Source organism: Trichechus manatus, unplaced genomic scaffold (genome assembly GCF_000243295.1).
Source record: "Trichechus manatus latirostris isolate Lorelei unplaced genomic scaffold, TriManLat1.0 scaffold00016, whole genome shotgun sequence".
NCBI classification, from domain to species: Eukaryota; Metazoa; Chordata; class Mammalia; order Sirenia; family Trichechidae; genus Trichechus; species Trichechus manatus.
The window spans coordinates 11,128,135-11,152,070 of NW_004443952.1; the positions used below are offsets into that span (position 1 = coordinate 11,128,135).

Genomic DNA, 23,936 nt, shown 5'->3' on the forward strand with positions numbered 1-23,936 from the left:
GTAAAAGAACATAGAGAAGAACTCTTTTCTGCCCATCAAACATGGACTTGAAAAACCAATGGGAAGACTGAAAAGGAAAAAGAAAGACCCATCTTGGAACATCTTTCAACTCCGCATGCCTGACTGATGGTAAAATGTTTCCAATAATGGACTTTATCATGTTCACAAATTATTACATCTGCATTTACAGCTCAGATCTCTCTACCAAGCTTCTAACTTCCTGCGAACAAATCCATCTGGATGACTCAAAGGCATAAGACACCTCAGATATAACATATCTAAAACAAATCTTGCTCCCCTTCCCTGGCCAATGTGCTCCTCTCCTGTGCCTACCTTTGTGAATGGAACTAGCATCCCTTCACCCAATGAAGATTTACCCTCCTGTCTTAGTCATCTAGTGCTGCTATAACAGAAATACCACAAGTGGATGGTTTTAACGAAGAGAAGTTTATTTCCTCAGAGTCAAAGTAGGCTAAAAATCCAAATTCAGGGTGTCAGCTCCAGGGGAAGGCTTTCTCTCTCTGTTGGCCTTCTTCTCTTTGGTGTTCCCCCGGACTAGGAGCTTCTCGGCGCAGGGACCCCGGTCCAAAGGACGCGCTCTGCTCCTGGCACTGCTTTCTTGATGGTATGAGGTCCCCCTGTCTCACTGCTCACTTCTGTCGTTTATATCAAGAGATTTCCTCAGGACACAATCCAGTCTTGTAAATAGAGTCCTGCCTCACTAACACAACTGCCGCCCATCCTCCCTCATTAACATCACAGAGGCAGGATTTACCACACTTGGGAAAATCACACAATACCGGGAATCATGGCCCAGCCAAATTGATACATACATTTTTTGGGGGACATAATTCAATCCATGACACCTCCATTTTCCACCTCCCACATCTAATGTCTAGATCCTGTATGTTAACAACCAAAACATCTCCTACATTCAGTCTCTACACTATTTCCATTGCCTCTGTAGACATCTTGGATAATTGGATAAACTGTAAGTACCGCATTAGGAAAAGATAGAAAGGGGCTTACTTGACCAGATTGTTTTTACTTAATATCCTTGGAGCAGGGATAGGTCAAAGCTGGTGCAAGGGAGAGAGGGTGTAGGATGAGAAGGGATGGGGCTGCAACTGGAGAGTGAAGGTGTGTCAGGCTGTGGGTGAGATAAACACCAATGTACCGCTTGGCTGTAAAGTGCTGAGATAGGCTAAGGTTGCAGCAAGTGTTAAAGGGGTGGGGCTGGCTAGAGACCAGGCTCCCCAGGGCTCTGTCCCCATGGCTGATTTTGGGGCTGGGCTTTCCCCTGGGTATGTGTTAGGGGAGGTCAGTGGGAGTCAGAGATATTTGTTACTGGGTTTTCCTAGGGCATCACCGTAGCATGCACATCCCCAAGGCACCAACTTTGTGAGGCTGCAGAGGGTATTTGATTTCCAACTGCAAACCAAACCAGCCGGTTCCCTGCGTCTCGATTGTGGTGGCTCCTGGTGTGAGTGCCCAGGCTCCAGTCCAAGTTGTGTGAGCTGAGCAGGTGCCTGACACTCCCTAGCACCAGTTCTGCCAGGAAGTGAGGCTTCGTCGTAGCTCTTGGAGTTGGATTCTAAACCTGAGGATCGAACAGTGAAGCCCCTGGGATAAGACACCTCGTGTAACTCCAAGAAGGACTCTGAGCAGCTGTACTTGCCTGTCACTTTTTCCTCCCACTCCCCTCATCCTTTAACCCTTTGATCTCCGACTGACTCTCCAATCATTCTGTTCCCCTTCCTTCTCTAGCCTGCCCCAATCTTCCCCACCCCATTAATCCACCCCTGCCACCACCACCTTCCTTGTCCATTCTTTCCTCCCCTCTTCGCTGCCCTCTACTTCTTCTCTCCTTACCTTCTCCCTCTTCTGCCTTTATTCTGTCCCCCTACGTTTCTTCACCTCACCTGTTCTTGCCCCTACATTCCCCCGACTCCCTTCTTCCCGCACTTTTCTTCTTTTTACTTAAATTCCTCACCCCTCCACATTTCTTTCTCTCCCTACCTTTTCTTCACCCTCACCTTCCTCTCTTCCCCTTAACTTTCCACCTTACCTCTCCCTCCCGCTAACCCCCGGTCGTATCCCGCCCCTGCCCCTCCCCTCATTGTTTGCTTTTCTCCCGGATCCGGATGAAAGGGCTGCTCTGCCCTTGCCCTGCCCTACCCCACTCCTGGCAGCCGGGGTCTCACTTCATGGCTGAGGGCTCTGGGACTCAGGCCCAAGGGAAAGGGCCCTTGCTCAGCATCCAGCTCCTGCGAGCCCAGTACGAAAGCTTGAGGCAGCAGCAGAGGGCCCAGGCCCACCTGGTGGTGCTCCCGGAAGGTAGGGCTGGGCCAGTGTCCCGGGCAGAAGTGATGGGGAGGGAGGAGGGTCTGGCTGTGAGCCGAATGGGTGGCTGAGATGCTGGGAGGGTAAGGTCAGGGCTCCCTGCTGGTGGGGAAATGCAGAGAGCCGGAGAGGTGGCTCAGGGCAGCTCTGCTTGGCTAAGTCCACCCTTCCCACCGATCCAGGAGCCTCAGCCCAGCCCGGCCACGCAGATTCTGCCCTCTGCTTCTTTGTTCTGATCTTGCTAGACTGGTCAGCCTGGTGAGCCCAGCTTGGCCGCCCTGCAAAGCCAGGTGGGAGATGGGAGCTCTGCTTCCTGGCTGGGTCTAACCAAGGCACTTCCTGCAAGCCAGAGAAACTGGCCCCGGAGGGAGAAGACGTGGCATTCCCCAGCAGCCGGGGAACTGGCTGGGCCAGGGAAGCAGCAGGGCCCAGGGACTCATGAGCACCTCAGGCTCGAGGAGCTTGCTGTCACCACCTCAAACCACCACCAGGGCAGGTGCGATCGGACACGGAAACCCCCTCCTCATGGGGAGAAACGTCCTCCCTTTGGGAACTCAGGCTTCATTCCTGGAGGAAGTTAGGAGCACAGGGCTTGGGAAGTAAGTGAGGACAGAAAGGAGGAACAAGTCAAGGGAGGTGGGAAGATACACAGAAGTTCAAAGCTGTGCCTGGGGGTTTCTGTGGTTACCTGTACAGTTTAGTGGACTCAATGAATGGTCCATCCTATACTAGGCCAGGCTAGGACAGCGGGAGCTCACCATTTGGGCAAGAAGTATGATCTTTTTATTTTTTAATTTTTAAAAAAATTGTAGTTTTTTATTGCTGCTAAATTCACATAACATAAAATTACCCATTTTGAAGTGTACAATTCAGCGGCATTTAGTACAGTCCCAGTAGTGTGCTGCCATTTATAGACAAAGAAGCACCTCTAACCGGAAAGAGCCCACTTCCCATTACGTGAGCTGGTGCCAAATAATGGGATCCCTTGGAACTGAACTGGCACAGCCAACTAGTGCCCCCATTTCTGCAGGGCATAAGTTGTAAGTTTCCCAAAGCCCTATCCCACCCTCAAACAAACAAACAACAACAGTAATAAAAAGAAACCCAAACCCTTTGCTGTCGAGTCGATTCCGCTTCATGATCTTCTGCCTTCTAGTTCCAGGGCCCTTCCTTCCATCAGTCAGCTCCCAGAATTCCTGAGCTTCCAAATGCAACCTAGTGTCTGGAGACACTGAAATCTAGTTGTATTAGTAGCCCAGTGTCTATGGTCACTCTATCTTCCTGGGTCTTTCTGCTCCACTGGACACTGAGGATCACTATCTTCTAAAATAACTTGTCTCCATATTAACATCTCCTGATTTAGATCTCTGTCTCTCTTCCCTGGCTTTTCTTCCATGGTTTGTCCCTTAAATATCTGAGTATTCCAGAACTCTAATTTTCAGTCCAATTTCTTATCAGTTTATACATTTACACTCCATGATTTCATAATATCCATGACTTCAACTACCACCTATACGTTGATGACCCCAAATCTGTACTCCAGCCAAAATTTCTCCTCCAAAATCCAAGCTGGTTGGATGCCCTACAGACAAACATCTGAAATGCAAAATATTCAAAAACAAATTCATTTCTCCTGACTAAAAATCTGCTTTTTGTCCTGTATTCTCTGTCTCAGTGAATGGCACCACCATCTACCAGATTGCCAAAGTGTAGCCGGCAATTGATTTTTTGCCTCCCTAGAATCATTTCCACCTATTTGTGGTTATCTTACCCCTAAGTTATTTCTCCCCCTTAGCTCTACTAGTACTATTACTATTGATGTGAATGCTAACTAACATATATTGAGTCTTTACTCTGTCAGGCACTGTGGTAAAAGCTTTGTATGTATTAACTTATTTAATTCCTACAACAAGGCTGTGATTTAGCTACTATAGTTATTCTCACACATGCAATGTACTCGGAAGCTGGCTTCCTTGATGTTCTGGGCGTGCCATTGTTTCAGCTTAAAAACTCTGATACCCCGAAAATGAGACCTGCTGTGTAGCTTCCAGTAGTGACCCTGCTCTGCCTTCCCTTCTCAGGCGGGACCATGCCTGCTCCTGCTCCTGCTCAGCCCATGGTCAGTGCTGTTTGGATTAACAAGGAGAGAAGGAGCTCACTATCCTTGGAGGAGGCAGATCCTGAGGCCAAGGGGATGCTGGAGGAGGCAGGCAGAGGCTGTCTTCAGACCCCCACGTCTACGTGGCACACGCACCTAGAGATGCATCGCTCGGTCCAAAACTTCTACCAGGAAACCAGTCATCAAGTACAGCACAAGGGCAGGCTTACTGGGTCTGACCAAAGCCTCTCTCAGGAAGAAGACCTAGGCTTGTTTGAAAACAATCAGAGGACTCAGCAAGGGACGGAAACCCCAGAGGCAGCCCAGCATCAATGTCATGTGGTCAGTGCCCAAGCAAAGGCAGTGGGATCCAGCTTAAACATGAGCATTCAGTGTCCTCCTCCCACAAAGAACCTCCACAGATCTGGCAAATCAGCTTATTATCCATTTCCCCAGAGGAAGACTCCCAGGATCTCCCAAGCTGCACGGAACCTGGGCTTATATGGCCCAGCCTGAAGCTTTCTTCTCAGCCAGAGGGCTCAGCCTTGAGACCATCAATGGCCTCATCAGAGAACCAGGGAAACAGAGCTACAACTAGATCCTCTAGCTAGGAGCAAGAACTGCAACTGCAGGAATTGTGGGAAGTGGGCACATGGTCTGGTCTTTCAAAAAAGAAGAGATTGTCCAGGCCAGATTGCTCATAGTTCAGGATGAAAGGGCACTGTCCAATCAATGCAGCCCCATTCTGTTTGTATAAGAAGATGAAGCGATGGAGCCTTGGATGCCCATTCCTTAGGGGAATTTTGAAATACAAAGCGGAGACTGTAGCCAATGGAATGCCTTAGCAGGGCCCAGGGGTCAAGGGCATGCGCAATCCCGTTTTCAGTAGCTTCTGATGATTTCACACATATTCTCAAGAAGATGAGCTCTGAGAACTGCCTTCTCCTGGTCGCTATTCCTGGAGGCCATCTCACTTACAAGTCACTAAATTCATGGTGGTAACCACACCATCTCAGCTTTCACCTCCCAAAGCATGGTGAAGAGAAGGGTAAAGAGAGCTAGAACAATGTCACTCACTGTTTTGTGCTTTTAAAGGGTCTTTAGGAAGGGCTGATCATCTCTTAGCTCTCCCTGAGACCCTGCACATCCAACCTCATCACAGATTTATTTCCTTCCTTCCTTCTTTCTTCCTTCCTTTCCTTTTCTTCCTTTCCTTGCCTTCTTCCTTTTTTCTTTTTTTCTTTCCAAATTCTTATTGAAAAATTGCCGATCATTGAAAATATACAGTGATGGGAGCTTGAGCAAAAGGAGATAAAGAAACGCTTTTGCCTGGAAAATATGTGTCCTACATAAACTGCCCTCTTTTCTGCCAAACTTGGATCACTGAACTCTTTCTTGGTATCAAATATTTTTTTTTTTTAACTAAAACAAAGTAAAGCAGGTGGTACTTGGGTGATAGAGAAGAAAGTGTGTCTTTCCTGGTTAATGTTTAACTTTAGTAATGCTATTTAATCACCTTTTGGAGCCCTGGTGGCACAGTGGTTAAGAGCTATGGCTGCTAACCAAAAGATGGGCAGTTTGAATCCACCAGCCACTCCTTGGAAACCCTATAGGGTCACTATGAGTCGGAATCGGCTCAACAGTAACAGGTTTTTTAAGGCGCTTTTCTCTCATATCAGATTCCCTCTTTGAAGTTTCACCCACATCTTCCTTTTTTCTCCATGATGATCCAGACGTGCCCGTCTATGTCCAGAATTGTTAACTAGGAGCATCATTAGTCATCAAAAAATGTATGTGCCTGCTCCATGGACCACTCAGAAAATCATTCTAGTTTTGGGATTCATTGTGCTTCTTTTTGTGAATAATTAATAAGATTCAGTTGTTAATTTTTTAATAGTCTAATGAAAAACAAGAAAATTTTCTGAAAAACTTTGTGCTTTACTTTTGTTTTAAACTCTGGCAAGTAACCCCTCTTTCTACGATCTTTTTTTTCCTTCACATTTATTCCATCCACATTTATTTCAAATTGAATTAACATGTTAATACTGGGAATTCAGGCATATGGAATTCACACATTCACTTGTCTTCATTACCATAGTTAGTGATCCTGATACTCCTCCTCAATTCCAGTCTGATCCCTTTCCAAAGATTTTGAATGTGCCTCATCGTTATTAAAATTGGATCTTTGAGAATGACTGTGAATACTTTTAAAATACGTGTTTCCCCTGTAGAATGTGTTATGACCCGGCCAGTGGGAACCCTAGTCTTGATTTTCCACTGACTTGCAGCAGGATTGGAGTACCTGGTGATGAAATGGCTAATGAGCTCCCTTGCTAACTGAAAGGTTGGAGGTTTGAGTTCACCCAGAGACACTTCGGAAGAAAGCCTGGTGATCTACTTCTGAAAAATCAGCCATTGAGAATCCTATGGAGCACAGTTCTACTCTGACACACATGGGGTCACCATGAGTCAAAACTGACAGCGTCTGGTTTGGTTTTGGTTTTGCAGCACAGTTATGGCAGTATGGCTTTCTCTTGCTCTGCTGTGTGTGGATCCAGATCCTGGTCTTTCTCAGAGCTCTCCACAACAGACCCTTACCTTCAGTGACTGGTGTATATATACAGTCTTTAACGTTTCTCTCTTCATTGCCCAGGAAACCCCCGTAGGTCTGGCAACATGTGCAGGGCATAGCTGTCTTGCAGGCAAGATGAAGGAAGCGCATAGGCTTTGCAGCCAGCAGACCTGGGTACTTACCCAGCCACAGTTAATGTGCGACTTGGGCCAAGTTTCATAACCTTTCAGTTATGGTTTAATCATCTATAAAATGAGGGCAATAATACTCATTTTTGAAAAGGTTAGAAATAATATGTGTAAAAGTTCCTGGCACTCTCAGCTAGAGGCAGTCAGGGTAAAACCAGGGAAACAAACCAGTCGGAGCTATATATTATGGAATGTATTGCAAGGAATTGGCTTAGGCGATTGTGAGGGCTGGCTAGGTTAGTCCGGAATTCCTAGTGCAAGCCGTGAGGGAGGGCAGGTTGGAACTGTCAGACATGAACTGAAGCTGCTGTCCACAGGAGAGTTTCTTCTAGTAACCCTCAGCTCTGCTTTCAAGGCCTTTCAACTGATTAAATCAGGCCCACCCAGCAAAGAATAACCTTCGTTATTTAAAGTCAACTAATTATATCAATTACAGACTTGAATCACATCAGTAAAATAGCTTCACAGAAATACCTAGACTAGTGTTTGATTGAATAATTGGGGACTGTAGTCTAGCCAGGAGCGCTGGTGGCATAGTGGTAAAGAGCTTGGTCATCAGTTCAAATGCACCAGCTGCTCCTTGGAAACCCTATGGGACAGTTCTACTCTGTCCTGTGAGGTTGCTATGAGTCCGAATTAACTTGGGTTTGTTTTTTGGTACTTCTCCTTTGGAGTCCCTGGGTGGTGCAAACGGTTAAGTGCTTGACTACTAGCTAGAAGTTTGACAGTTTGAACCCACCCACCCAGAGGCACCTGGGAAGACAGGCCTGGCCATCTCCCATTCCCTTCCCTCAGGCTGCTCCTCAAGAGCAGTAAGGTGAGAACAATCTCGGTTTCTCAGACACACACACACACACACACACACACTTTTCCTGCCCACCCGTGTGCTGACAAATCGGCTTGGAGCAGAGGGCTCAGGTTACTGTGAGCGCCGTTGAACTACCGATGACTGCTTTTTTTCTCCCCTGTGCTGGTCAGGACTGGTGTTAACTTATCTTCCCGCACTCTCCACAGAGGAACAGAAGAGGGTTCTCGTCAGGAGAGAGAACAGCCAGCTCACATTGTAAATCCTGCCTCAGGTAGGTTACATGTACTTAGGGTCCCCTAGCCTTCCAGGTCCACAGGGAGGATTCCCCCATGTAGCTGCCTCAGTAACATGCTCCCATCTTCCTGAGATCAGAGGCAGATGGATCTGGACTCCCCTCAGCACTGCCACTTGGTAGCTTCGTGACCTTTGTTGAGTCACTTAACTCTGAGAGCCACAGACTTCGCAGTTGCAAAATAGGGTGATAACACCCACCTTGGGGAGTCGGGTGGGGAGGGGCTGGTTCTCATTAGCTGTAAACAAGAAAGGGTCTTTCCCATAACTGCTGCCAACTCTGCTTAGTCCAACTTCTCCTTCCCCACTGTGGGGCAGGCTCCTCTCAGGCCTCGAAGTCTGATTCCCTCGCTTTTCAATGACGCCCCGTGATTAAAGCACTTTCATTTCCGGTTCTTAAGACTTGACACTATTCAAATTTAAAAGTCTATCTCATATTCACGTCAGATTCCACCAACCCCTCGCCCCCTCCCCTCCCCTCCCAGCACGGTTTGATTTTTGCTTCAAGGCCAAAGGGAGGGGCGTGGTCTTCTGGCCCACATACCCCTCCCTCTGGTGCACAAAACTTTTTAGCACTGGGGTGGGAAGAGCAGAGAGCGAAGGCAAGTGTCTCTTTAAGAGACTGGCTGTGATGTCATTTTAGTCTCTTTTCCCTTGGCTGTTTACACGGACCTAGCTCATAGTCTGGTGTGGACAGTGGCGGCCCCAACAGGCTCCTGCTGATGAGGGACTCAAACCCAAACAGCTCCGCTAGCACTGGGGGCCCCTGGTGAGACTGGTTATGCCTGCTGTTCAACGCCCCTCCCTGGCCTTCAGAGGTCCACTTCTCTGTGCCCCAATCTCAGCAACCCTCTACTGGCCCAACTGGGGCCCGTGGACACAGGTGAGAGGCATTTTCTGCACATCCGGGGAACTGGTTTTAGGTCAGCTTGTTAGTTTCCTAGCACTGCCATAATAAAGTGCCAATAACCGGGTGGCGTAGAGCAACAGAAATTTATTCTCTCGCAGTTCTGGAGGCCGAAGTCTGAAATCAGAGAGTCTCTCTGTCTTCTCTCCTCTTTTTATAAGGACATCAGTCATATTGGATTATGACCACCCTATTCCAGTATGAAGGAATCCAAGTGGCACGGTGGTTAAAGCGCTCAGCTGCTAACCGAAAGGTTGGTGGTTCAAACCCACCAGTGGCTCTGTGGGAGAAAGATATTGCAGTCTGCTTCCGTAAAGATCACAGCCTTGGAAACCCTATGGGGCAGTTCTACTCTGTCCTGTAGGGTCGCTATGAGTCAGAATTGACAACAATGGGCATTCTTCAATGTGAAGGTCCCTGGGTGGTGCAAATTGTTTGTGCTCATCTACTATCTGAAAGGTTGGCGATTTAACCCATCCAGGGGTGTTGTGGAAGAAAGACCTGGAGGCCTGCTTCTGTAAAGGTTACAGCCAAGAAAATCCTGTGGAACAGTTCTGCCCTGTAACACATGGGGTCACCACAAGTCAGAATCAACTGTTTTTTGTTCTGTTTCGTTTTACTCCAATATGGCCTCATGTTAACTAATTACATCTGCAAAGACTCTATTTCCTAATAAAGTCACATTCACAGGGACTGGAGGTTAGGATTGGAACATATCTTTTTGGGCAGATACAAATCAACCCATAACAGGTGGTCACCCTTTCACCCTCTCCCCAGTTGTTGTTCTACACGGTCATTTTCCCACTGAGGCTTCTCCCTCTCTCTCTCTCCTTTTTTAATTGTGCTTTAATTGAAAGTTTACCGAGCAAATTAGTTTCTCCTTAAACAATTAATATACAGATTGTTCTGTGACATTGGTTGCCAACCCAGGGATATGTCAACACTCTCCCCTTCTCCACCCTGGGTTCCCTGTTTCCATTCGTCCAGTTTTCCTGTCCCTTTCTGCTTTTTCGTCTTTGCTTTTGGGCTGGTGTGCCCATTTAGTCTCGTGTACGTGATTGAACTACGAAGCATGTTCCTCACTTGTTATTATTTGCCCTATGTTCTTAGGTGCCATCAAGTCGATTCTGACTCATAGCGACCCTCTGTACAACAAAACAAAACACTGTCCAATCCTGCACCATCCTCACAGTCATTGCTATGCTTAAGCCCATTGTTGCAGCCACTGTGTCAATCCATCCCGTTGAGGGTCTTCTTCTTTTTCGCTGACCCTCTACTTTACCAAGCATAGCCTTCTCCAGGGACTGATCCCTCCTGATAACATGTTCAAAGTATGTGACACGTAGTCTCGCCATCCTTGCTTCTAAGGAGTATTCTGGTCATACTTCCTCCAAGACAGATTTTTTCGTTCTTTTGGCAGTCCGTTGTATGTATATTCAATATTCTTCTCCAACACCACAATTCAGGTTCTTCTTCAGTCTGCTTTAGTCATTGTCCAGCTTTCGAATGCACATGAGGCAATTGAAAACGCTATGTCTTGGTTCAGGTGCACCTTAGTCTTCAAGGTGACATCTTTACTTTTCAACCTTCAAAGAGGTCTTTTGCAGCAGATTTTCCCAATGCAATGCATCATTTGATTTCTTGACTGCTGCTTCCATGGGTGTTGATTGTGGATCCAAGTAAAATGTAATCCTTGACAACTTCAATCTTTTCTCCATTTATCATGATGTTGCTTATTGGTCCAGTCGTGAGGATTTTTGTTTTCTTTATGTTGAGGTGTAATCCATACTGAAGGCTGTGACCTTTGATCTTCATCAGTAAGTGCTTCAAGTCCTCTTCACTTTCAGCAAGCAAGGCTGTGTTATCTGCATAATGCAGGTTTTTGTTTTTTATTGTTGTGCTTTAAGTGAAAGTTTACAGTTCAAGTTAGTTTCTCATACAAAAATCTATACATACGTTGTTATGTAACCCTAGTTGCTCTTCCCATACTGTGACAGCACACTCCTCCTTTCCACCCTGGATTTCCCGTGTCCATTCAGCCAGCTCCTGACCCTCTCTGCCTTCTCATCTTTCCTCTGGACGGGAGCTGCCCATTTAGTCTCATGTATCTACTTGAGCTAAGAAGCACCCTCTTCACGAGTATCATTTTATGTCCCATAGTCCAGTCTAATCTTTGAAGAGTTGGCCTCGGGAATGGTTTTAGTTTTGGGCTAACAAAGAATCCGGGGGCCATGTCTTCCGGGGTCCTTCCAGTCTCAGTCAAACCATTAAGTCTGGTCTTTTTACTAGAATTTGAGTTCTGCACCCCACTTTTCTCCTCCATCAAGGACTCTCTGTTGTGTTCCCTGTCAGGGCGGTCATTGGTGGTAGCTGGGCACCATCTAATTCTTCTGATAACACAGGTTTTTAATGAGTCTTCCTCCAATCCTGATGCTCTGTTCTTCACATAGTCTAGCTTCTCAGATTATTTGCTCAACATACATATTGAATAGGTATGGTGAAAGGATACAACCCTGACGCACACCTTTCCTGACTTTAAAGCATGCAGAATCCCCTTGTTCTGTTTGAATGACTCACTCTTGATCTATATACAGGTTCCTCAGGAGCACAATGAAGTGTTCTCTGGAATTCCCATTCTTCGCAATGTTGTCTGTAATTTGTTATGGTCCACACAGTCAAATGGCTTTGCATAGTCAATAAAACACAGGTAAACATCTTTCTGGTGTTCTCTGCTTTCAGCCAAGATTCATCTGACATCAGCAATGATATCCCTGGTTCCACATCCTCTTCTGAATCTGGATTGAATTTCTGGCAGTTACCTGTTGACATTCTGCTGCAGCTGCTTTCGAATGATCTTCAGCAAAATTTTACTTGTCTGTGATATTAATAATATTGTTTGATAATTTCCCCATTCAGTTGGATCACCTTTCTTGGGAATAGGCATAACTATAGATCTCTTCCAGTTGGTTGGCCAAGTAGCTGTCTTCCAAATTTCTTGGCATAGACAAGTGAGCACTTCCAGCGTTGTATCTGTCTGTTGAAACATTTCAATTCCTGGAGTCTTCGCCAATGCTTTCAGTGCAGCATGGACTTCTTCCTTCAGTACCATCAGTTCCTGATCACATGGTGCCTCCTGAAATGGTTGACTATCGACCAATTCTTTTTGGTATAGTGTCTCTGTATTCCTTCCATCTTCTTTTGATGCTTCCTGCGTTGTTTAATATTTTCCCCACAGAATCCTTCAGTATTGCAACTCGAGGCTTGAATTTTTCTTCAGTTCTTGTTCTCATTTTCTTCAGCTTCAACTTGAACTTGCATATGAGCAATTAATGGTCTGTTCCACATTTGGCCCCTGGCCTTGTTCTGACTGATGATATTGAGCTTTTCCATCATCTCTTCCCACGATGTAGTCGATTTGATTCCTGTGTATTCCATCTGGTGAGGTCCACGTGTATAGTCACCGTTTATGTGGTGAGAAAAGGTATTTGCAATGAAGAAGTCGTTGGTCTTGCAAAATTCTATCATGTGATCTCCAGCATTGTTTCCATCACCAAGGCCATATTTTTCAGCTACCGATCCTTCTTCTTTGTTTCCAGCCTGTGCATTCCAATCACCAGTAATTATCAATGCATACTGATTGCATGTTCGATCAATTTTAGACTGCAGAAGTTGGTAAAAATCTTCAGTTTCTTCATCTTTGGCCTTAGTGGTTGGTGTGTAAATTTGAATAATAGTCATATTAACTGGTTTTCCTAGTAGGGGTATGGATATTATCCTATCACTGACCACGTTGTACTTCAGGATAGGTCTTGAAATGTTCTTTTTGAAAATGAATGCAGCGCCATTCCTCTTCAAGTTGTCATTTCCGGTATAGTTGACCATATAATTGTCCAATTCAAAATGGCCAATACCAGTCCATTTCAGCTCACTAATGCCGAAGATATTAATGTTTGTGCATTCCATTTCATTTTTGATGATTTCCAATTTTCCTAGACTCATACTTCGTACCTTCCATATTCCAATTATTAATGGATATTTGCAGCTGTTTTTTCTCATTTTGAGTTGTGCCACATCAACAAATGAAGGTCCTGAAAACTTGACTCCATTCATGTCACTAAGGTCGACTCTACTTTGAGGAGGCAGCTCTTCCCCAGTCGTCTTTTGAGAGCCCTCCAACCTGAGAGGCTCATCTTCTGGCACCATATCAGACAATGTTCTACTGCTATTCATACGGTTTTCACTGGCTAATTCTTTTCAGAAGTAGACCACCAGGTCTTTCTTCCTAGTCTGTCTTAGTATGGAAGCTCAGCTGAAACCTGTCCACCATGGCTGACCCTGCTGGTATTTGAATACCGATGGTATAGCTTCCAGCATCACAGCAACACGCAATCCCCCACAGTGTGACAACCTGACAGACATGTGGGGGATTTGCCCTATAGACCTCTCTAATCTTTGGATAAAGGGTGAACATTGGGAGTGACTTCAGTACTGAGTTAAAATGGTGTCCGGGGGCTATACTCTAGGGATTTCTCCAGTCTCTGTCAGATCAGCAAGTCTGGTCTTTTTTTTTTTGGTGATTGGTTCTACTTTTTTCTCCTGCTCTGTCCAGGACCCTCTATTGTGATCCCTGTCAGAGCAGTAGGTGGTGGTGGCCAGGCCCCGTTTAGTTGTTCTGGGTTCGGTCTGGTGGAGGCTGTGGTAGTTGTGGTTCATTAGTTCTTTGGACTAACCTTTCCCTTGTGTCTTTGGTTTTCTTCATTCTCCTTTGCACCAGCTGGGATGAGACCAGTAGATGGATCTTAGATGGTCACTTGTAGACTTGTAAGACCCCAGACACTACTCACCACAGTCGGATGTAGAACATTTTCTTTATAAACTATGTTATGCCAGTTAAGCTGGATGTCCCCTGACACCATGGTTCCCAGCCCTCAGCCCAGTGACTTGATCCCTCACGGAGTTTGGATGTGCCTGTGAAGCTTCTATGACTACCTTGGTCAAGTTGTGCTGACTTTCCCAATATTATGTACTGTCTTACCCTTCACCAAAGTTACCATTTATCTTCTGTTTACTTAGTGTTTTTTCCTCCCCATCCCTCCCCTCCCTGGTAACCATCAAAGATTGGTTCTTTGTGTGTGTAAACCTTTTTGTGAATTTTTATAATAGTGGTCTCAAACAGTATTTGTCCTTTTGTGATTGACTTATTTCATAATGCCCTCCAGATTCATCCATGATGTGAGGTGTTTCGTAGATGCATCATTGTTCTTTATCATTGCATAGCATTCCATTATGTATATAGACCAGAGTTTGTCTCCCCCTCTCTTGGGGTAGTCTAGTGGCTGAGCAGTCATCCAAATGCGGAATAAAGTGTCAGGCTTCCCCGTTCTTGAAGGCACTACCGTCTTTAAAAGAAAGCATCTTTGGCCTTTCCCCCTTGGTTTTGAGAAGAAGAATTAGTCAGATGTTCACTTTCAAGGAGAAGTAAAAACCTCCATCGAAACATCAAATGTATCCAAAAGGCAGCCTCCTCCCAGGCTCATATTACTAAGTAGAAAGGAATCAGGCCTGATCTGCCAAAATAGCATCTGTCTCATCAAGTTCTATGGCCATGGTTCTCGCATTTTGGCGTGTATCAGAATTACCTGGAGGGCTTGTTAAACTTAGATTGTTGATTTCCACCTCCAGAGCAGGGCTTTGACAGATTCTTCCAGTTGGACCCCCAGCTGAGAATTTGCATTTCTAATAAGTTCCCAGGAAGTTATACATAAGAATCAATCCTCAGATAAGAATCAGTTAAAAGGTTGGAGGTTGGAGTCCACCCAGAGGATCCTCAGAAGAAAGGCTTGGTGATCTACTTCTGAAAAATCAGCCATTGAAAACTCTATGGAGCACAGTTCTACTCTGACACACATGGGGTCACCAGGAGTCAGGATCAACTTCACACTTAGAAAATTTCAGTGTGATTAATTCCAGTGTGATTTGGACTTGCCAATTTAATCCTAGCAAATGTTCTACAGTCTAGCTGCGTGGTTCTCAAAATGTGGTCTGTGGAATAGTAACATCAGTGTCACTTGGGAAATGGCTAGAAATAAAAATTATCTACCCCCTCCCCCATCTCCCCACCTACTGACTCAAACTCTGGGGTGGGGCCCAGCAATTCGTGTTTTAGCAAGTCTTCCAGGTGGTTCGGAGCCCTGGTGGCACAGTGGTTAAGAGTTCAGCTGCTAACCAAAGGTCGGCAGTTTGAATCCACCAGTTGCTCCTTGAAAACCCTATGGGGCAGTTCTACTCTGTCACATAGGGTCGCTATCAGTTAGAATATCGATTCCACGGCAATGGCTTTTTTTGTTTGTTTGTTTGTTTTTTGGATCCCTGCCTTATCAGTACAGATGGGTTGCATTGTGTAGATTTTCTCTTGTAGATTTATTTTTAGGAAAAAAAAAAAAAAATCCCCATTAGTGTCCCAAGCATTTGGACAGAAACCAAAAAAAAACCAAACCCATTTGCACAGAGACACTGAGAATTGCTCGCTAGTTTTGGAGCAACTCTACCATTTTAACATGAAGTTCACCTAGGAAGTTTCAGCACCATTTTCAGGATGTTTTAAAGACAATTTCAGGGTGATTTATTTCCAAGAGATTTTGGGTTGCCAATGTAATCCAAGCAAATCTCCTATGGCCTAGCTCAGTGGTTCTGGATTCAACAATGCAGCCCTGTTGGCCCCTGCTGAAGAGGGGAGGAAGTAGGGGGAGACTGAAGAAGGGAGGAAGTAGGGGGAGACTGAAGAGGGGAGGAGGTAGGGGGAGATTGAAGAAGGGAGGAGATAGCGGGAGACTGAAGAAGGGAGGAGGTCGGGGGAGAAAAGCCACCTCTTCAAGCCTCAGGGAAGGACCCAGAGCCCCCTCCCCTTTGTCACAATAGGCCCTGGGCTTATGACTGACTGCAGGTTGGAGTGGTGTGATCGCTGAGTAAACAGAGTCTATGTATAGAAAGAGAAGAAACTTTTCCCAGGTACTGCCAGATTCTGGGCTGGGACAAGTGGGGCAGAGGCACAGGAAAGTCATGTGTTTCCTTCTTCAGGATAAATAACAAAGTACCTGTGGTTTAGTCATGAGATTTCTGTTGTTTAATCACGAGATTAAACACATTGAACAGACATGACTCGTGAGGTATAATCATAAAGCATCTTTGCTTTTGTCTTTCATGAGCATGGATGAAATTCAGGCTGGCCCCGTGAATTTCTGGCCACTTGTAGGGATGAAAGGCCCCTATGGCCGCAGTTTCGGTTCAGAACTTAATGCAGTCCATCCAGTACAATTTTAAAAAACAAACTTCCAGCTTCATTCAAAGGTTACGCCTCCTCCCTCCCTGGCTCTGGGCTAGATGTCTGCAGTGGGAAATGTGGGTGCTTTATGAGCTTCTCTCTGCCCACCTTGGGCTTCTACACCTCATCCCCAATTACTACTGGTGATTTGGGGAATGAACACACCTATGTTCTCAGTAAGTGGCTTCATGGCACTTCACCATTTCCCAAGGTGGACTCTGCCCATGACAACAAGCTCCTAGGGGCTGATGAGCAACAGAATGGGGAGAGCCTGAGTCTCTGAACGACCGCTTAGAATAGATCTGCCTTCAGACCTAGAAAGTTCCCCTCAGACTGTAACATGAGAGAGCAATAAACTTCTTTATGCCACTGAATTAATTATTGGGTCTCTTTGTTGACAGTCTAGCTTTACCCTGCCCAATACAGAAACGGACACTTAGAACTTGGTGCTTCTATAAAGTTGTGTGTGTGTGTGTGTGTTTGTGAGAGAGAGAACAGCAGGAGGCAAAGAAATAAATATTGTAGGTTGGAGAGCAAGTCATCATTTTTACATCATGCTAGATGTAAGAATGGCATGGCAGGGGCCTCTGACCTCCTCTAACTTCACAAGTGGGAAGGAGAATCAAGATTAACAGCCCAAGGTAGACTCCCATGTGGCAGAGGTCAGACATATCTCCTTTCTCCAACCTTTTTACCAATTCTGACACCAACCGTCCCTCCCATGGCACTCTCTACTTTTCTTCTGGGTTCAATAATTCATTGCAATGGCCCACAAAACTCATAGACAATACTCACGATTATGGGGTTTATTAGAGAAGTAACAGGTTACAGTTCAGGTTTAGAAATGCTCAGGATACAGTTCTTTGATCAAGACAACCTCTTCTCAGCTGTGCCCATGGGCAGGCCTCTCTCTGGCCCTTGGCTTGGCCATTACTCTGCTCGGGCAAGTGTTCCAAAGCCCTTTTAGCTCTGCTGATAAGTACCCAGAGGCACCCCACTCTGCCAGTAAGCCTTGGCCAGAAAGCACTTAGCTCTAGTTCAGTGGGTTGGCAAACCTTGCTCCACCAAGTACCCGGAGGCACCCTATTCCACCAGCAAACCTCCTGCCCAAAGGCACTCAGTTTTCTCACTCCGTGGGCCAGGAAGCCCACCATGCAGTCTCCTGCCGGTCTCTCCGTTCTGCTGCCGCTCTTTCTCTGCTGCTGCTTCTTGCCGTCTCTCACCATCTCCAGTATTACTATTCTGTTCTCTGACTCCTGGATCTAGGAGCTTCTAAGCATAGGGATCCCTGGTCCAAAGGATGCGTTCCACTCCTAGCTCTTCTTTCTTGGTGGTGGTGAGAGCCTCCCTTCCTGACTCTGGGATGACTCATTTTAAGCCTAGTAGGATGGCAAAACTGACCAATCTCCTCTTTAGGGTTCCATATACTTTATTTGCATGATCCCAACCCCACAAGTGTTCCATGCACCTTATTTATATTATTAGCAAGCTATCCAGTTCCATTTGTGGGCCACAAGCACCTCATTTGCATGGTCCCACCTAGTCATTTGTTGGAAGTTACAAAGACTATGGCTAGAAGAGCCATATTAAGTAATCCATTGCACCACACTAGAACATTGGCCATATCTCAGTAGGCATTCGTGATAACTTAGAGGGCAGACCACATGCCTATGGCTACACAGTTGGGAAAAGCCAGAACTTCAGTGAGCTTTGGCTATTAGTGACAGTGGCTGCTTTTAGCAGACACTGTCAGTGCCACACCCTAGCCACTTTAGTGGACATGGTCCAATTTCCAACTGCCAGTATCATTTCCCTTCTTGGTGCTGGTCTGTGCTGAAGATAAGCCCTACTGGTCTGGGAGAAAGCAGAGTTGGCCCAGGACCAAGACTGGAGATTTGTTTGCCTAATGAGTCAAGTTGATGAGAAGGAAAGTGTGGGAGATAAGAGCACAGGCTTTGGAGCCAGACTAACTCGGTTTGGATCCTCCTTTCACCATGAGTTAGATCACCTTAACAAAGTTCTTAAAACTGTTAGAGTATGATTTTCCTCATGTGTAAAATGGAGATGATACTAACAACATGGACCTTGAAGAACTGTTGTAAGAATTGGATGAAGTAATCCATGTAAAGTGCTCAGACCAATGTCTGGTACGTAATTGTTTGCCTTCAAATCGATTCGGACTCAAAGGAGCCCTAATGTGAAGAGTGGGAAATGTCCTTCTGACCCCCAGGAAGGCTCATGGCTATAAACCTGTTGCTATCAAGTCGATTCCGACTCATAGTGACCTTATAGGACAGGGTAGAACTGCCCGATAGGGTTTCCAAGGAGTGGCTGGTGGATTTGAACTGCCGACCTTTTGGTTAGCAGCAGAGCTCTTAGCCACCAGGGGCTCCCATCAATGCTATAGAAGCTAGTAAAGACCTAGTACCGTAAAGCTTTTACTTTGGGGACCACTGCCACCTAGTGGCTGGATTGCATACTTGCCGACAAACGTGAGCATTTTAAAGTAAACTGAAAGCATTGGAAATAGTAAGAGGAACTCCACCATTGCTGTCACCAACGAAGGTGCCTCTGTAGCCTTCATGCTTGTCTTGGGAGGTTCTTTCTAATTTTCTCCTTCAGACTTCTGGCACCTTTTGATACTTTACTAATAAGTTCTTGAATCTTTCTGACTTTTACCAATCATCTTGCCACTTAGATGTCTCTCTCATGTCCAAAAGAATACCACAATTTTATAGGTCCTACAGTGAGAGGAAAAATGAAAAGCATCCTAAGATAGTATGGGTTATTTCTAGGTGGCCCTATTTAAAGGATAAGAAAAGGCCAGGGCAGCAGCATTATTTGACCTTGGAGCAGCTGTGTCCTCAGACTCCCAGCAATAAGTGAGAGCTAAAAATACTTTCCCAGTTCCAGTTAAAACTATCTTAACAAATCTCATTTTTATTTGTTCTCACATGCACAAATAGGCTCTACTGTTTTACATATTTGGTTTTTGTAGCATCTCTTCCTCCCCCTTCCTCTGCCACAGACCTTGGTAACCGGTGTAGAGGTATGACCTCAGCTGGGCTGTTTGTTGCTTACAAGCAGGGCTTCGAGCTGGATGGAACTGGTTCTGTCATGGCCAACGAAGTGAAACCAGAAGGGACCTGGATTTTTACAATTTCAGTGATCCAGAATAACTAGAACAGGAAAAAATTATGCATCGAAGCCCTGGAATGGGAGACTCACAAGAGGCATAGTTAGCCCTTTCAGGAGCCTGATGCATGAGATTGGATTATTGTCAGGCCTGTGGAGAGCGGCACACACTCAAAGCCGCATGGTTGGCCACCATCTCTGACTCTGCTCAAAATCCAATGTGCAAGAGATTTGGTAGCTATGCAACATGTATGCTGCCCTTGTTTTCTAAGAGGGAGATTAGGTTTCTAGCAGGGCTTTGACCCATGATTTTTTCCATTTCACTTGTTGTAGCAGCTCACCCAAATTTTAAAAATTCAATTCTGTTCCAGTTTTGCTTCCTCAGCCATGACTGAACGGGGAAGAACCAGTTCGAAGCCTTGCAGATAATTAAGGAATCTAATGAGCCCGGGTGGTAGTTGTGCTCATGTGAAGCTATAATCCTACAATCCTGATTCTTCCACAAACTAGTCACCCACTGCCACCAAAAGTCCCCAAAGGAGACAGTTACCATATTTTATGCAAATAACGTGTGCTTTCTGTGTTTGCTGGCCCTGCCCTCCCACCCATGAAGTATTTTCATTTCATAGGTGCCACAATGCCAGTTTTTTTTCCACATGTTCCTGTGAAGAAAAATTAGCATAGCGCTTGTGAGGATGCCTGGCGGGGGGCGGGGGCAGGATGTGACTGGCAAACAAATGCAGAAGGCACGTGTTATTTTCATAAAATCCGGTATATCATAGCAAGCCTACTTTTTTTTAAATTGTGCTTTAGGTGAAAATTTACAACTCAAGTTAATTTCTCATTCAAAAATGTATACACAGATTGTTTTGTGACATTGGTTGCAATCCCATCAGCAAGCCTACTTTTTGCTATCTAGAACTAATAGTGATTATCAGGATAAATGGTCAGGATTCTGAATACCTGATGGCTACCAGCTGTGACTGGTTCACAAGAGCCGCTTACTAATTTAGGGCTTTAGCGCCACACCTCCAGGTCATCCTGTGTGTCTTCTAATTGCATAGTCTTTGTTCTCTGCCAATTATTAGATATCCAGGAATTTTGAGAGCCAGTTGTTAAACCACTGGTATTTTAAGATCAACAATTTTAGGAGTATTTATTCCGTGGAAATTGGCAAACACCTATAATGACTAATGGGAAGAATGACTCTGGCTTTATCTGCCAGAAATAATCCTGTGGCAATTTTGGCCTTTGTCCATTTGAGCTCTTTCTCCGTGTGCTCCCATTACAGGTTAAAGTATGCCTCTGACAGCCTTTTAGAGCTTGTTTACCCCTCAGTTAACCCAAAAGGTTTAGCAGCTGGGTCTGCGGTCAGCCGGAGGCAGAGTGGTTTCCTAGAGGGAGGAGAGCTGAGAAGTATCAGAGAAGTAACACCTGGAGCTTTGCAAAGCCCCTCCCTCAATCACCAACACTGCTCTCTGTCTTCTCCTGGGGCCAATGAGATGGGCCGTGTCAGTCCCTCAAGACCTTTTACTAATTTCACTTTGAAGTTGCTCCAAAGAACTCTCTGGAGTAGGTCAGGATAGGAAGAAATCAGTTTCTTCACTAGACTGGTGGTTCTTGACTTTGGCTGCAATTTACAAATAGTTAACACACTCAGCTGCTAACCAAAAGATTAGAGGTTGAAGTCCACCCAGAGGTGCCTTGGAAGAAAGGCCTGGTGATCTACTCCCAAAAAATCAACCACTAAAAATCCTATGGAGCACAGTTCTAGTCTGACACACATGGGGTCACCCTGAGTTGGACAACAACTGGTTTTAGCAGCTGACAGACAAAGAAGGACCTCCCTCTAGAGCCAAGCCCTGAATTTGGACTTCTAGCCTCCTGAACTGTGAAAAACTAAATGTCTCCTCTTTAAAGCCAAAAAAAGATAATATTCATTAATGTTATTGAGTCTTAATTTTGCTATGACTCCGCACAATAAACATTTGTTTTAATGATCAAATTAATCCCTTGATCTTGCCCTGAAATTAAAGTCTGAACATATGTATAAATACCATCCTCTTTTTTTCATTTTCTTCTTAATCTGTTTAGTCCCAGCCAGAGGGGCTTCACTCAAGAGTCTGAGTGGAGTCTAGGTTCTGCTTTACCAAGACCCACAAAATGGAGGATTGATGTGCTGGAGAGTTTAAAACAAACAAACAAAAGCCCCCAACAAATATTCAAAACACTCCAGAACCACAAGTGACTGTATCTGCAGCTTACAAACCCTGCATTCCCGCTTTCAAGAACCTATTCATGTCTTACACCCTAGACCAGTGGGTTCACAAAGTAAGGTCCCTGGATAACCAGCAGCAGCAGCATCCCCAGGGAACTTGTTAGAAAATTCTAGGACTGCACCCCAGACTTGCTGAATCGAAAACTCTGGGGATGGGACCAGAGTTTTAACAAGCTTCTTTTTAACAAGCCCTCTAGGTGATCCAGGCTAGTGCATCACACCTGGGTGATGCAAACGGTTAACACACTCGGCTGCTAACCAAAACGTTGGAGGTTCAAGTCCACCCAGAGGCTTCTCAGCTTCTCAGCCATTGAAAATGCTATGGATCACAGTTCTTCTCTGACACACATGGAGCTGCCATGAGTCGGAATTGACTCGATGGCAACTGGTTGGTTGGTTCCAGGTGATTCGGATGCCGCTTGAGAACCAGGGCTCTCCAGAGCCACATAGCTGTTACCATCTGAAGGCCACAGCAGAGACAGTTATATAAATGGGTGGCCAGAGAAAAACCAAAGAGATACCGGTGGTTTTACTTCTCTAGATACAGAAAGATCAATTTCCATATTTTAGAGTCCAACATTTGTGAATCTAAAACAGAATTTTGAGAATTCTCTCATTGAGGCTAACTGTGACACTGAGATCACTATATCTTGACAGAATAAAAACAATCTACACCATGCATTATTCTTTCTCAGCGAGAAAACACTTGAATGCTTGGGCAACAAGGACTGCAACGTTTAGAAATGTCACAGTGGTGTCTCCAAGCGTTTCCCGAGGCCCCCCTTCCTTCCTTTAGTGTCATCTTGAACATTCAAAACCTTCTGAAATCTCATTTTCAGTTCTCCTTCTGTTCTATGTCCCCTCAGCTATCTAATTCTGATTTTTTGTGGGCTCTGTGTAGAGAGGGGTGTTGCCAGCACCCTTATGTGGACCAAGACCTCCGTAATTAAAATGAGCAATGTTCCAAATCAACCTCATGGCCTCATGTGTCCACAACCACAGCCTCTTTGCCACTGATGATAAACAGGAGATGAGGCTAAGGTAGTAGACATAGCCCCCCTCTCCCTTCCCACCAATGCTCCACATCACGGAGCAAAAAGCCTGCATGCCTGCACTCTGGCTATTAGGGGGTTAATGCCTCATTGGCAGAAAGAGCCTCCTTGTGGAAGAGCCTCCTTAGGTAAACATCTGGCTGAGCTTCTAGAGCCTGTGTGGCCTGAAGGTCAATTTCTATTCTGACTACACCAGATTCCATATCCCACTCCCCTCTACCAGTTCAGGAGCCTTCATTGTCATAGCCTTTGTTCCCAGAAACCCAGCCCGCCTAATCCTGGTCCTATGTACCTTGACTCTTGTGTACTGCTCTGTGATGGTTAAGGTTATATGTCAGCTTGGCTGGGCTATGACTCTCATTCGTTTGGCAGTTATGATGTGGTTTGGCAGTTATGTAATGATATAGTCATCCCCCATTTTTGATCTGATGTGAGCAGCTGATCAGTTGAAAGAGAGTTTCCTTGGAGGTGTGGCCTGCATCCAATATAGGTATACATATATATGTTCTGGCAAAGCTTGCTTGCTCTGGATCCTGCATCCGGCTCGACATCATCTGACCTTTGGTTCTTGGGACTTGAGCCAGCAGCCTGCCATATTTCTTGCTGATCTTGGGATTCATCGGCCTCCGCAGCCTATAAGCCAGCACTGAGGCAACTTACCTGCCGATCTTGGGTTCATCAGCCTCTGCAGCTACGTCAGAAGAAGCCTCCAGCCTGATGCCTGACCCATGGACTTGGGACTTGCCAGCCTCTACAACTGCGTAAGCCATTTCCTTGAGATAAATCTCTCTATGTATATATACACTTCACTGGTTTTGCTTCTCTAGAGAACCCAGCCTATGACACACCCCCAGATGTTAGTAGTGATGGGTGGAAAGAAGTCTGGGCTCTATATTGACGTCCCATCACAGCTTCACTGCCCCTGGTTCCAGGGGTCACCCAA

The 23,936-nt window shown here is 45.6% G+C and overlaps 1 protein-coding gene across 1 annotated transcript; it reads left to right on the top strand.

Moving 5' to 3' along the window:
- The first annotated feature begins 2,144 nt into the window (after positions 1-2,144).
- CUNH9orf152 (chromosome unknown C9orf152 homolog) lies at positions 2,145-5,203 on the top strand. The gene is made up of 2 exons (XM_004372354.2): positions 2,145-2,337; positions 4,425-5,203. Exons 1-2 carry the CDS (start codon positions 2,145-2,147, stop codon positions 4,955-4,957), a joined length of 726 nt encoding a protein of 241 aa, XP_004372411.1. The 3' UTR covers positions 4,958-5,203.
- Positions 5,204-23,936: the final 18,733 nt, after the last annotated feature.

What these genes read in the sequence shown, in the direction of transcription:
- CUNH9orf152 (XM_004372354.2), top strand. Translation starts at nt 2,145, where the DNA reads ATGAAAGGGCTGCTCTGCCCTTGCCCTGCCCTACCCCACTCCTGGCAG. An exon ending in CCTGGTGGTGCTCCCGGAAG is followed by an intron (nt 2,338 to 4,424) that starts GTAGGGCTGGGC and finishes TTCCCTTCTCAG; the next exon opens with GCGGGACCATGCCTGCTCCT.